Source organism: Colletotrichum lupini, chromosome 8, assembly GCF_023278565.1.
Source record: "Colletotrichum lupini chromosome 8, complete sequence".
Lineage (NCBI taxonomy): Eukaryota > Fungi > Ascomycota > Sordariomycetes > Glomerellales > Glomerellaceae > Colletotrichum > Colletotrichum lupini.
Window position 1 is genome coordinate 2,563,772 of NC_064681.1, and position 12,295 is coordinate 2,576,066.

Genomic DNA, 12,295 nt, shown 5'->3' on the forward strand with positions numbered 1-12,295 from the left:
CGCTGCCAACTCCCCCGTCCCAAGTCCCCAACAACAGTCCCCAAGCGGCGCGTCCACCCACCCACCCACGGATCCTCACCTTCACCTGCCAGTTCGGCGATTCACGATCTAAAAGAAAGCACCAGCAATTTTCCTCATTCCACAGTCTACACTGACTTCATCACTATTTCACCATGCCGCCCGCGCCCGCATTTCGCGGCGGCCCGTGGGCCTCGAGCTCCGGCGGCAAGCGCGGCACCGCTTCAAAGGTGCATCAAGGCGGCAAGGGCAAGACTGTGTTGCAGAACGCGGGGACCGGTGCAAAGAGACACCGGTAAGTGGTCTCCTTTTATCGATCTTCACTTACGGCAGGTGAGATTCGGCTACTGACTAGGAGAATCAGAAAAATCATGAAGGATTGTATCCGGGGTATTAGTATGTTGCACTTGACTCAGTTGACGGCTTATACACACTTGGATTTGAGGAGCTGACCCGGATTACTCGTTTAGCTAAGCCTGCTATTCGGTATGTTTTTCTTCCTTGATTGCAGGAAGTTTTCTCCTTGATTGAGAATTCTTGAGGCTCCCGGGTGAGGCGGATGGTCTCGGGGTTTCCCTGAGATGACGGTGATGAAGGGGACTTGAGTTGAGCTCTTCCTCGTTCGAATCTCATTTCAGTCTCATCACGCACATTATCATCCTCGCCCACTTCACCTGCGTCTCTTTACCATGGCGACTACCTACATCTACCTCCTTCCCCCTTCCCTTTGAGAAATAATTTTTAAGCTAACTGCCTTCTCTCACTTTAGTCGTCTGGCTCGTCGTGGCGGCGTCAAGCGGATTTCCGCCATGATCTACGACGACGCTCGTGAGGCCCTGAAGACCTATCTCGAGTCTGTAAGTACACACTCTCACATAAACCGAATTCTGCTTGTTTGTTTTTAGCTTCATGAAATGCTAACGAGTTACAAATAGGTCCTAAGAGACTGCGTGACATATGCGGAGCATCGCAAGGCGAAGACTATCACTATTCACGATGTAAGTCTCATGACCTGCCTCCGTCAGATTCTAGTGGCAGGGCCGGCGTTGTTCTGTGATGATTGGTATCTGACGTTTCCCTCCCCTTAGGTCTTGCATGCCCTGGCCCGCAAAGGCAAGCCTATCTACGGCTTCGACCCCGATACCTTTGTCGACCCGAAGTCGCGCAAGGCAAAGGCAGCAGCTATCAAGGACTGAGAGGGTTGGCCGATTTACCTCCTCTTGTGTCTCTTCAAGCTTTAGAGAGGCAAGCTGTGAGTCAAAAACGCCAAAAAGGATTTCCACCATCAGTCAGAAAAGCGTGCCATCACCACAGCTATTTATTGGACCTTGTCACCCTTTCTGGGCCCTTCTTTACTTGTCTTGTGAGGTATAGGCACCTCTGGCATTCGCATTTGAAGCGAGTATGACGAGAAAGCACTACGGAATAGGGATATGTGTGTGTCTCACTTTCTTTCTGGATCCCGACGTTGGGGTTATGAGGCCTTGCAAGAGAGGATCCTCGATGGCCAGGAGAATCTCGCGTGGGGACGCGCGAAACTTGTCGACCGCCTGAAACGACGGAGGAGAGAGATATGTCATCGCGAAGAAAAGACTGAATGAAAAGGGTTTTGGAGACTCCTCTCCGGATATCCGAGCCTCAGGAGGGAGAAAGGAATGGACATCCCGTACATTGTCAGTTCTCGATCCTGGGCACGTGAGCAGACAAAGTCAGTAGTATACGGCGTCAGCGAGAATGAAGTGAGATTTTATCGTAAGCCAGCTCTCGGCGGAGCGCGGGATGAGCGCATCGAGACGATCAGTCGTGAATGATGTAAGCCATGTCGAGGCAATCTAGGTCTTTTCTAGTTTGGGATGTTTGAGTCGTATATTGACATCGGATCGTGATTGAGGCTAGTTTCTGGGTAAATGGGCGAGATTGAGCGTCGTGACTTAGGAAACCACCAGGATTCGTGCTTCAGCTGCCCTGTCTGAGTAGCCAACTGTCCTTAGTGCATCTCGCTGGGAAGTGTTATTTGTAGCTGATCACAGAACGCTGCAAGTTTTCAACCATACTTTGTTCGCCGCAGTCCAAGAGAGTGTGAACAGATAGATACGTTGCCAAACGAAGGGTTTATATTAGGCAGCAGGAGGGAAGGGGACGGATGGTCTACGAGGACCTCTCTCCCACTCTTCCCTTTCCCCAAGCTGCACGTCTAGTGATATCTTCTTGCCACGTCCAGGTCTCCACGCTCTTCAACGGGAAGGGTGTACCGCGAAGAACTCTTGACTCCCTCCCCAAATCTTTCCGCTCTATACAAATTGTATAATCGCCACCCGAGGCGCCCAGTATAAAGATGAAAAGCCGTTTGATATAACGAGGGGTATCGTTTGAAAAAGATGAGACAACCAAAAAGATAAAAGAGATGCCCGCGGGATCCTACACCAGTGACGTGTCAATGACACCTGGCCCGTCGTTTCCCACAGCTCTAGGTTATATTTGTAACCAATTTCCATCGACCGTCCCCGCCTAGTTGTCCGAAAGGAGGGAACAACAGAAGAAACTCACACGCGCGCGCGAACACACCAAAGGTTGCGAATAAGTGGGTAGTAGCAATACGAGATAGAACAAATGTCTGTTGTGTTCTTTAGATGATGAAGTGAGACGATGAAGACGACGACGATCTTCACCTCTTCTTCTTGGTGAGCTCCCGCTCAGCCAACACGCCATCGAGTGTCTTGGCGGCCCAGCGCTCGCGCTTCCTAAACACGCCGTTGAAGAACTCGGGCATGACCATGCGGCTGTTGGCGTGCTCGAGCGCGAAGCCGACCTCTGCGTCCTTTCCGCACCGCTCGCGCGTGATGCGGACCGCCTCGTCGAGCATGTCGGTGCCGACGCCTTTACCGCGGTACCGGAGCTTCGTCGTCCAGGCGCGGATGATGCCCTTTCCGCCGCGGAAGCTCGAGGCCTTGTTGCGGCGCCGGCTGCTGAAGGTGGAGGCGACGGCCGGGCTCGCGGGCTCCAGGTGGAGCACTAAGGCGCCGACGAGCTCGTTCCCGAAGCGGGTGCCGAGGACGAGGTCCTCTTCGTCGGCGGAGGCGTCCGGGTGGGGCCGGATGAAGGACCAGGACATTTGCTCTGCGAGGGGCAGGTAGCCGCTCGTCGCCCAGCGGATAGCGAGGAGGTAGGTCATGATAACGCCGCTGAAGAGGGTGAAGGCTAGGCCGATGTCGCCTTGGCGGGCGTAGGAGTACTGGTAGGCGACGCCGAGGGTCGCTGTGAGGCCTGCGAGCGGGACGGGGTGGAAGACGAGTGAGTAGGCGGCCTGTTGGCGCTGCTGGGCGATGGAGTCTGCTACGAGGTGGAGGGCTTCGGCCTTGTCCTCGCGGGTGGAGAGGACCTCGAGCGACAAAGGAGGGATGTCGTCAAAGGGGTCGAGAGCCTGAGATGTTGCCAGCGGAGACGGGGCTGCCGGGCGGTGGGTATTGGAAGCCACCGTAGGCTGGAGGACGGGTGTGTTGGTGTTGGATGACATGGCGGATGGGTTCAGGACCAAGTTGGCGCGGAGAAATGTGAAGAAGGCTGGATAGACTGGTCAGTTTACTTTCGTCGTGATGCCGGGTCCAAGTTGAGAGCATTAATGAAAGCCAAGTGAAAAGAGGAAGAAAAAAAAAAGAAATGTGGTCATGTAGTGAAGTGACTTGCGAGGTTGTGACAGACAGGATGAAAAGCTTGTCAATAGTTGAGATGAGATTTTTGTGTTCCACGTCCTCTTCTGGATTGGTTCTAGAGCACCGAGAGGCCGATAACCGTGAACGTGACCGAAACTTTCGGCGCTTTTGCTGCACGTTCTGAAAAAAGCCAGATCCCCAAACGATCCTGCCGGAGCGTTGGAAAATGAGGTTGGATGAACTTGATGACGATGTTCGGGTTTTGGTGTAGGCGGTATGATTGAGTTGTGAAAGAGACACACAACGCGAAGTGAGGTTGAATGAAAATGCCAAGGTGAGAGGAGAGGTAGCGTTGAAGAATATGTGGCCAAGAAGAATTGATTTAAAGAGCCGCAGGGCAGAAGCGCAGGGAAGACGCAACGAGAAACCAAATGAGGGAAGAGAAAAAAAAACCGTGTTAACTCTTACCTGCGCTTGTCTTGATTGCGGGGACCGCATGATTGAAGGTATCGGTAAGGGCATTGTGAGAGTGCCAGTTGCTCACATTGAGCTCGCGAATGCCCATGTGGTGTGGTGAATCCATCTTATTGGCCCGTTGGTCTAGTCGACTTGACGACCCAGTTTCGTTGCTGGCTGTCCGGTCCTGGAAGGAGAAATCGGTCGCTTATTAGGCGGGCAATTGTACGGATACGTCTCGTCTGGTTAGGGGCGGGTTTGCCGTCAAGACTAGGGAGAACCGCCGGTAACAGGGAATACAAGACGCCGGCTCTGGGGTGGTTGGAAATTGGAGAGTTGGGGCTGGTTGGATTCTTAGTGGCGGCAGCTGGCGACAGACGATGGTAAGCGCCGCCGCGAAGCTCAAGATGGATGGTGGTCTCGTGAGGTCGTAGAGTGGAAAGAAGAGAGAGGACCCTGTCACGGGAAGGGGGGCTGCAACATGGATCGATGGGTTCCGTCTCTCGTCTATATATCCTCCAGGGTTGGCCAGGTTCCTTCGTCCAAAGAAGGCCCCAAATACGTCGTTCGTTCGTGTCTTTGGCGTCGGCGTTGGGGGTGGCTGGAATGTCCAGGGAACAGAGTTGTTGGTGGCCGTTGCGTTATGCCCTTGGGTATTAGTAGTATGGTGGTTTATCGCCGGTAAGGTTGGTCTGGTCAAGGTCTGTGGTGCCTGGGTCTTGGACTGTGTCTGTTGGTTTTGAGTCGGCCGTTGGACTTGCACACAGACAGGTATCTGTAAGATGAATCGCCCGCGCACCCGTCGTCGGGGATCCCGTCCCAAAAGTGGCTGGTGAAGGGGGCTTGATGAAGAAAGAAGCCAGGGGAAGAGGGAAAGAAACAAAGCTCGGAAAAAAGGATTAAATAGAGAGTAAGAAGGGTCTTGTGGTATTTGTTACTTTGTTACTTGACCCCCGTTCCTTCGTCCAGCAAAATGGGAAGACTAATAAGTGGGAAATGAAGAAGAAAAAGGCTTGAGACCTTAAAAATCTGCAGGAAAAGGAAAATTTTGAAGAGTGGGTGGACTTTGGTTAAGTAGGATCGGTAGGCGTGGGCTGGACAGGACAGGACTGGACAGGCCCGGGGATGGATGAGAGAGAGCTGCGAGCACTGATCAATGAGCAACGAGCATGGAGCATGGGATGGGATGGATGGGGAATCGGGATGGGCATGGGAGAAGGCCAAAAAAAAAAAGAAGAGAAAGATTGTCGTCGTGTGCGCGTGCGAATGGGAACCTCCTTCAAACCAAGCTTCGAAACGAAGTACCTCCGCCGCTAGACGTTAGACGTACGGCACAGCCAAGCTACTTTGGGTCTCTTTTCCTTCAGCTCGAACCGGGGCTGCTTGCTTGTAATAGGTATTGCTACTCTTCTGTCCCTCTGCCTCTTATGATTCTTAACCAGGAGACCATGACCGTCACTCTGGAAACCTCACCCCCCAACCCAACCTGGAAGTGTCATGTATCTCTCTTCTTGCTGCGCCGGTTTTTTTGTTGGTGGCTTGATGCATGTGGGTGAGCTAGAGGTGAGGTATACCGCATGTTACCGCCATATCAACCCTAATATCCGTATCATCGGGTCGGATGGCACCACTGGTTGGTTGTTTCTGCGCTCTCTTGGCTCCTCTCTCCTGTCTATCTCTTTCCGCGGTGACGCCAGTGGTTGGATGCATTTGCAAGAGATACATGGAGACGCACACACACACACACGCACACACTCTCTCTCTCTCTTCCTCCATGTCTTTCCGTCTCTTCTTCCTCACCCTCTCTCCCGCTGTATCTCTCTTTCTCAGACACATACTGACAGACAACCCCCCGGTCAACGTGCTTCTCGCGCCAGAGCCAGTGTCGCGCGTGCGGCGTGCTGCTGGGACCAGCAGAACCTAGGATGGTGATGGCAAGGGCTGGGCGGTGGGAAGGATTGCAGCAAGCAGTAACAGCTACTGCAAGAAGCAGGGCAAGCCGCAAATCCGCACCCGCCGTCTTGCAGATTTCTGATAAGGGTCCCCCCTCGCCGAGTGCGCGTGTCACCCGTGTCACCGTGTCTCCGGAGCTTCTCACAGGCTCGATAAGGCGGAACCATGGGAACGCCAATCATGACTGGCGGGGCCGCCGCCATGGCTTGTCAAGCCCAAACAAGGCGGCGAGCGTGCTGCCAGCGTCTGGGACCAACGGACGGGGTTCTTGGCTCGGCCGGAGAGTGGGTGGTGGGGGGAGCAAAGACTGAACAGAGTGAGAGACTGACAGACTGTGACCTTGCCCAGACCAAAGGGGGTGGTGGGGTGCCCAGCCTGGTGGAGGGGTCCTTGTCAGTGAGTCGAGTGTCAGGATCCGATCCAACGCGACGTGACCCAATGCATCATGGATGTGACTTGCTCCCTAGCCTCTTCTCAGGCTCCTCCCATCCCCCCCTGGTAGTGGTAGCGTAGCCCAGAGCAGCCGTCCCCTAGCCCCCCCGGTCTCCAATCGACGGCCTGGGCCCAGATTCTTTCTCCGAACCATCGTCTATTGTTTTTTTGGCGTCTGTCTAGATGTGATGGTCTTTGATGCCATCGGTTTCGAAGAGTCGTCATTCGTCGCAGCTCTTTGCTGGCAAGCAATCAGAGGGGAGCTATTAGCGATGCACAGGCCATGGATTGCGTACATATCTTTCGCGTCCTAGTTCTACGAATAGAGAGATGAGAAGTAAGAGGAGGTAGGCTAGGTGAGGTCGCATAGGTATCTCTCTCATACTCTCACCTCGCACTCTTTCACATTTGCCCTTCCGACATTTTTTCGATATCAGAGTTTCTTGGGGTTAGGCGCGGCGGACTTGGCAAACGGGTGGGTGACATTGCTTCAGACCGCAAGGTTGCTGATTGTCGATTCTGCAAGATGCTGTGTCTCTGGCGTCACTCTGTGAAGCCCCCGAAAAAAAGCTGAAGGTGTGCTGGTAACCCAACTTGGTGGTGTTGGAACTGGCACCACTGACTGACTGGGTTCGTGGTGGTGGTTGGGTGTTGGGGCCTCTTTCTTGGGTGTGGATGGCATGGGCCAACGCCATTTTGAGGGTGGTGGTGGGATGAGTGGGATGGGATTGGACTCATTGGGCTGGCTGGATTGGATTGGATGTCTTGGAGCTGATAGCGAATTCGCCCGGTAGGCTGGTAGCAGAGAGAGCCAGAGAGGCAGCGAGCGGCTGGTCCGGCCGAAGAAGAAGCAAATCTGTCGACTCAGGCTCGACATGGGCAATGATGCGAGTGAGGCAAGTTGCAGCTCAAGATGCAGCACGCGGCAAAAAAAAAAGGTTTGATTGCAAACAGATCAATCAGCTCAGTTCCATTACACTAAAGTACCTAGGTAGTTGCTCGCTCTTTCCCGATGCCGTGGCACGTACGGATGTACTATGTATCTCTCTTGCAATGGCAAGTTCTCGTGGTCTGCAACTTCCTCGGGATTCACGCACGTTGCTGATTCAGTATCCATAGGTACCTTTCTTCAGCTTACAAAGTACCCCATCGGATTGTCCTTGCCGTCAATAAACCAAATGACGTGTGCCACGGGGATCACAGCGGGGTGAGAGTTTCTGCTTTTGATTAACACGATGACTCGAGTTCTCTAGAGGAATATCAAGAAGAGAACTCAGTTTCAACCAACAATCAATATCGACACCGGCTCATCTAGGATGTAAAGTACTACTATGAGCATCTGCCCTACAATGTAGTTTACGGAGTACCTAGGCGACGTTCACCCAAGAAAGTCTCACCCCTCCAAATTGACCTCCTCCCCCTTCTCCCCCAGATTGAGCTTCACAAGCATCCACCAGCAGCAACATCCTTGCCGGGCGCGAATCACGGCTAATCCGCACCGCCAGTTTGCTGCCCTTTTCTTGCTTTTACTCCCTCTATCCTTACCTGGTTATCCGTATTTGCTGTCTGTTCGCCAAGATCGCCCGCCAACATTCAATATCTAAAGTCCGTCCGCCGCCGAAGGGGGAATTGACCGGTCGTTCACGGCTGATCAAACTACTGCCTTATCTCGTGAGAAAATGCAACGCTGCAGAGTAAGAAAGACGCGAACAAGCCCCGTGACAGCGCGGCATCAAACGAGGCAAGATAAGAAGAGCAGCGCCGCGCCTTGCATAATGACGTGCCGCATCATCTTCGCGAGGCCAATTAGACAAAGATTCGAGGTGATAAGGTTGAATTCTCCGGGGCACAATCAATCCAAGGCCGTGTTGCCGCATCATTCTCAAAATGGCTAGCCAAGTAATATTGATGTTGACTTTTTGGTTAACCTTTCTATTAATGTGTCTAAATGTGACCTCAAAATTTCCCCTGCTCAAATACCACGCATCCAAGTATCCGTACTCCGTACCCCAAAGATTGTATCCCTCGAGGTACCTCAGCCTTCTGAAATTCCCCAAATGCACGGCTTATCGACAACTGCCCTAGACAAGGAACCCATACTAGACTGAGCCGGTAGCAAGCGGGGAAAGCAATGTCGTCTGCCCAATGATCCACGACTCGGAAACGATGGAGCAGACGGCGCCTGCCGGGTTGGCGAAGCCGGCTACAGTGTACAAGCCGGGCGGGAGGGTGAGGGTGCCGTTGGCCACGGCCGACGTCGTCGGCACGGTAAACGGCGGGGCGGCGGTCGTGGTGAAGCTGCTGACCGTGGTGGTGAGGCTGCCGCCTGGGCCGGTGCTGACGATGGTGCTGGCGACAGTGGTAACGCTGCCGGACGCCGTGGTGGTGCCGCCGTTGTTTCCACAAGTGGATGCTTTTCTTGGTGTTAGTGAACATGCGTCTTACAGCTTCCATCCAACAAGACAAAAGATAAGTAGAAAGGTGGAAACATACCAACAACGGGACCGAGTTGAACGGGAGCGCAGTTCGCTGGGTACGACACGGTCGGGTCAGCAAAGGTAGCATACACCTGGCCCGCCGCGTCCTGGCAGAACCCAGCCTGGCCGCCAAAGAAAGCCGGGTTTGACCAGGTCAGCGCACCGTTGCGGAGAGCAAAGGTGACGGTGATGCTTCCTGGCGGGCTGATGGGCCGGAGGGGGATGAAGGGCGTCCCCGGGTTCACGGATATGACTGAATTGCCGACGACGAGCTGGCCGAGCGTGTTCAGGCTGAATTCCGCCGCCACGCCGCAGTCGCTGGTGATGGGGTTGGCGGCTGTGTTGATGAAGCCGCCGGCCGTCTGTCGCTTGCTGATGCCGTTGCTTCGCTCACGAAGGGCGGGGATCGAGGGCTGAGGGGACCCGTCGCCGCCGACGAGGTCGGGGATGGCGCTGGCGTAGGCCCCTGCTGCGTAGGATGCGGCGGCCAGGGCCGCGACTTGCTTGAGGCAAACCATTGTGATAGTGATTGTGAGATGCCCAAGATTTACCCCTGCAAAGTGCAAAAACTTGGCGAGTGAAAGAATGGACAAGGGCAATAAAAGCACCGACTAGCTTGATATTGAACGAGTGACGAAACGAGGGTTGTGGAAAGATCGGGCACTAATCAACGATCAGGGTGTCTAAATGGCCGGGAAGGTTTCCGTATATAAGATACTGCAGGTCATGTAAGCATGGCGATGGCCATCGGTTGGAAAGTCTGATGAATGTTAAACACCTGTTCGTCAGTCTGGAATGTGGGAAATGAAGCTCGCGGCCCAACAAGGGACGGGGGATGAAAGATCCATATGGTTCACATTCCTCAACTTCACGAGTGAAGTAGCACAGTTAGAAGGGAAGCCAACGGGAGCAACCATGTGCCTGCCCACAAGAAAGAGCCGATTCTTTGGACTGCCACTGACGAAATCGCTTCCATACAATTACAAGCAGAGTCATATCTCTTGCTGACGCGTTTTCCAGTATCATACAGGTAACCAGATCAGACTCAAAGCTCCAAACGCCAGCTATGTGTCTTCGCGGAATAGGGGAGGCTGAGACAATGGCGCTGGATAATATGAAAAGGCACGTCGTCGACCTTTGAACGTTGGAATTCAAGTATATCAGCCGCAAACAGAGTCTCGGAGGTTAGAGCAGACAGGCGGCCCGGGGCTAGGTAGGCAATTACTCCATTTGGCATTTGGGTATTGTCCACTGTGGTCTCGGCCCGAACAGATGAAAAACACACTGAAGACTTCAGTATCAGCTGTCGAGGCAACGACCGGCTGGTGGTTGATGGTCTGCCTGTAGCATGTTGCTCCCTTTCTTGCGCCATGCATACCAGGAGGGAATCCATCATTCAGTCTGTACGACTGTTGACTTCGCATGGCATGATGTGTAACGGTTGAGCAAGAATGCGTATAAGTCGCGATGCAGACCAGCTATTGGTCAGTGCCATCAGCCAATGCTTGCTGACTAAAGGGGCGGTAGTCAAGCATCTCTACGAAAAGCACGCATGATGAGTGGCCTTAACTTACGCCTGTCAGCCCCATCCTGTACGACACCGTGAACATTTACTTAAACGCAGGTATCCGTACAGACGAATGCACATGTTGCCATATGGGGGCCAGCATCGTTCTGGCGGAGCTGACCAGTCTCCAGAGAATATGTCTGCAACTGCTGACGTACTCCAGTCGATGTCGACCCCCGTCGAGGACGATTCTGTAACCGATGCCTGCAAGCTGGAATCGACTAAAACAAAATCCCCGCATCTGGGCCACCCCCTGATGGACAACTCAAAGGCAGCTAGCCAAGCCAAGATGTTTTGGCCCGCCTCAAGTTGTGCTCTTATTCGCCCCAAGAAGTTCGCTCGAAGCTATGCGAATATGACACGATATGCAAGTGCTAGCAGAACGGACCGGCGAGTTGACAGCTCCTGGTGCATCGAATTGGGCCCGCCGTAGCCGCTATACGTGATGGTTGGTTTAGAACTCTTCTGGTCCGGGGGAGAACATCTCGAACTCTCGAATCTCGACGACTCAACGGCTCGCCATTGATGCTTGTCTAAGCCCCCATCTTCTCTTTGTCGCTATTTGGGAATCTGATTGGACCGTGTCAGCCTGCAACATGAATCCTTAGCTATGCGGTTCAAAGGAACGGTCGAGGGATGCCGTGCCACCGGCGATCCGCCCACATGCCCGATATTTGAAACAGCGGTTAAGTAGCTTTGCCGCATGTATGCTGTGCCCCCTTTGACGATCGCCCTCTGCCCGAAGCATGCCCTTCTTTTGGTCTGGAGTCTGGGCCAAATGGGGCGTCTTCGTGCAGGTTCGTGTCGTGAAGTGCCAAGAATAAGATGCTTCCTTGAAGATAGGTTGCAGCATCTACTTCATACAACATCGTCCGAAAAGGGGCCCGCTTTCCCCTAACAGATCTTCGAAACGCGCGCCCCCCCCCCCATGTCACCATTCGCTGTGGAGCCCATGACGCCGCCTGATGTCGACATAAAGTCGTCGAATTGGGGCGGGCGACGGATTGAGTCGGCGAAGCCGGCCGGGAGTTGCTCTTTTGTAGATATTATCCGAAGCGGCGGGCTCCATCCGGGATTTCCACATGGTCTTTAACCAAGACAGTGATGTCCGATGGTCTTGGGGGGACTCTATGGGACAGCGCAGGTTGCTAGGCTGGACTGCAGGCGTAGATCGCATGACCACGATTGTCTATGATGGTGATGGGAGGAAACGGAATGCATCAAGACTGTCCAGTAATGCATCAGCAATCGAACTTCAGCGAGCGGTGAGATCAAGTAGGAGGGTGATGGTGCGTGGTCCAGACCACTGAGCGTCACTAGCAGACGGACTCTACTATATGGAGACTTGCCGGTTGTCGACTAGGTAAGAGTCTATGAAAATGAGCGATGCCTTGGATGCAGCTAAGAGTTAGCTTTCCAGACCTCCGGTATAACCCGGAAGAGAAGCGACATGCACGAAGTGTCTGCCGTGGTGATCGTGAACTTGGGGCTGAAGGCCGGACGATTGCACGAACTTGCAAAGCATCTGTGCTAGCCGTGCCAGGGTTGTGGCCTGCGAGATATGGTTTAGCAGCAGGCCAACCCTAGTTGTGTGGCCCAAGGAGGGAATAAATTGAACGACGGATGACAGAAGACTTGGGACGATTGCCAGCATGATGGTTTCCGACAAGAGAGTGAGGCATCATGTCGTCAAAATGCCGTCCCGTGAGTTCGACATGCCGAGAGTTCTTTCCCTGCGTACC

At 53.7% G+C, this 12,295-nt stretch overlaps 6 protein-coding genes across 6 annotated transcripts; 3 read left to right on the forward strand and 3 right to left on the reverse strand.

Moving 5' to 3' along the window:
• Positions 1–173: 173 nt before the first annotated feature.
• On the forward strand, positions 174–1,214 carry CLUP02_15269 (histone H4; the record flags this gene model as incomplete). Its single annotated transcript, XM_049294193.1, has 6 exons — positions 174–313; positions 383–414; positions 489–504; positions 788–875; positions 954–1,016; positions 1,107–1,214. 6 exons carry the CDS (start codon positions 174–176, stop codon positions 1,212–1,214), a joined length of 447 nt encoding a protein of 148 aa, XP_049151339.1.
• A 1,469-nt stretch (positions 1,215–2,683) lies between these two features.
• CLUP02_15270 (acetyltransferase) lies at positions 2,684–4,251 on the reverse strand (the record flags this gene model as incomplete). Its single annotated transcript, XM_049294194.1, has 2 exons — positions 2,684–3,588; positions 4,137–4,251. 2 exons carry the CDS (start codon positions 4,249–4,251, stop codon positions 2,684–2,686), a joined length of 1,020 nt encoding a protein of 339 aa, XP_049151340.1.
• Positions 4,252–5,898: 1,647 nt separating this feature from the next.
• On the forward strand, positions 5,899–6,590 carry CLUP02_15271 (uncharacterized protein; the record flags this gene model as incomplete). Its single annotated transcript, XM_049294195.1, has 4 exons — positions 5,899–6,008; positions 6,064–6,361; positions 6,426–6,469; positions 6,545–6,590. The coding sequence occupies 4 exons, from the start codon at positions 5,899–5,901 to the stop codon at positions 6,588–6,590; spliced, it is 498 nt and encodes a 165-aa protein (XP_049151341.1).
• Positions 6,591–6,666: 76 nt separating this feature from the next.
• Positions 6,667–7,204, reverse strand: CLUP02_15272 (uncharacterized protein; the record flags this gene model as incomplete). Its single annotated transcript, XM_049294196.1, has 2 exons — positions 6,667–6,750; positions 6,983–7,204. The coding sequence occupies 2 exons, from the start codon at positions 7,202–7,204 to the stop codon at positions 6,667–6,669; spliced, it is 306 nt and encodes a 101-aa protein (XP_049151342.1).
• Positions 7,205–8,608: 1,404 nt separating this feature from the next.
• On the reverse strand, positions 8,609–9,504 carry CLUP02_15273 (uncharacterized protein; the record flags this gene model as incomplete). The annotated part of the gene is made up of 2 exons (XM_049294197.1): positions 8,609–8,922; positions 9,003–9,504. 2 exons carry the CDS (start codon positions 9,502–9,504, stop codon positions 8,609–8,611), a joined length of 816 nt encoding a protein of 271 aa, XP_049151343.1.
• Positions 9,505–10,689: 1,185 nt separating this feature from the next.
• On the forward strand, positions 10,690–10,986 carry CLUP02_15274 (uncharacterized protein; the record flags this gene model as incomplete). The annotated part of the gene is made up of 1 exon (XM_049294198.1): positions 10,690–10,986. One exon carries the CDS (start codon positions 10,690–10,692, stop codon positions 10,984–10,986), a length of 297 nt encoding a protein of 98 aa, XP_049151344.1.
• Between the last annotated feature and the right edge of the window lie 1,309 nt (positions 10,987–12,295).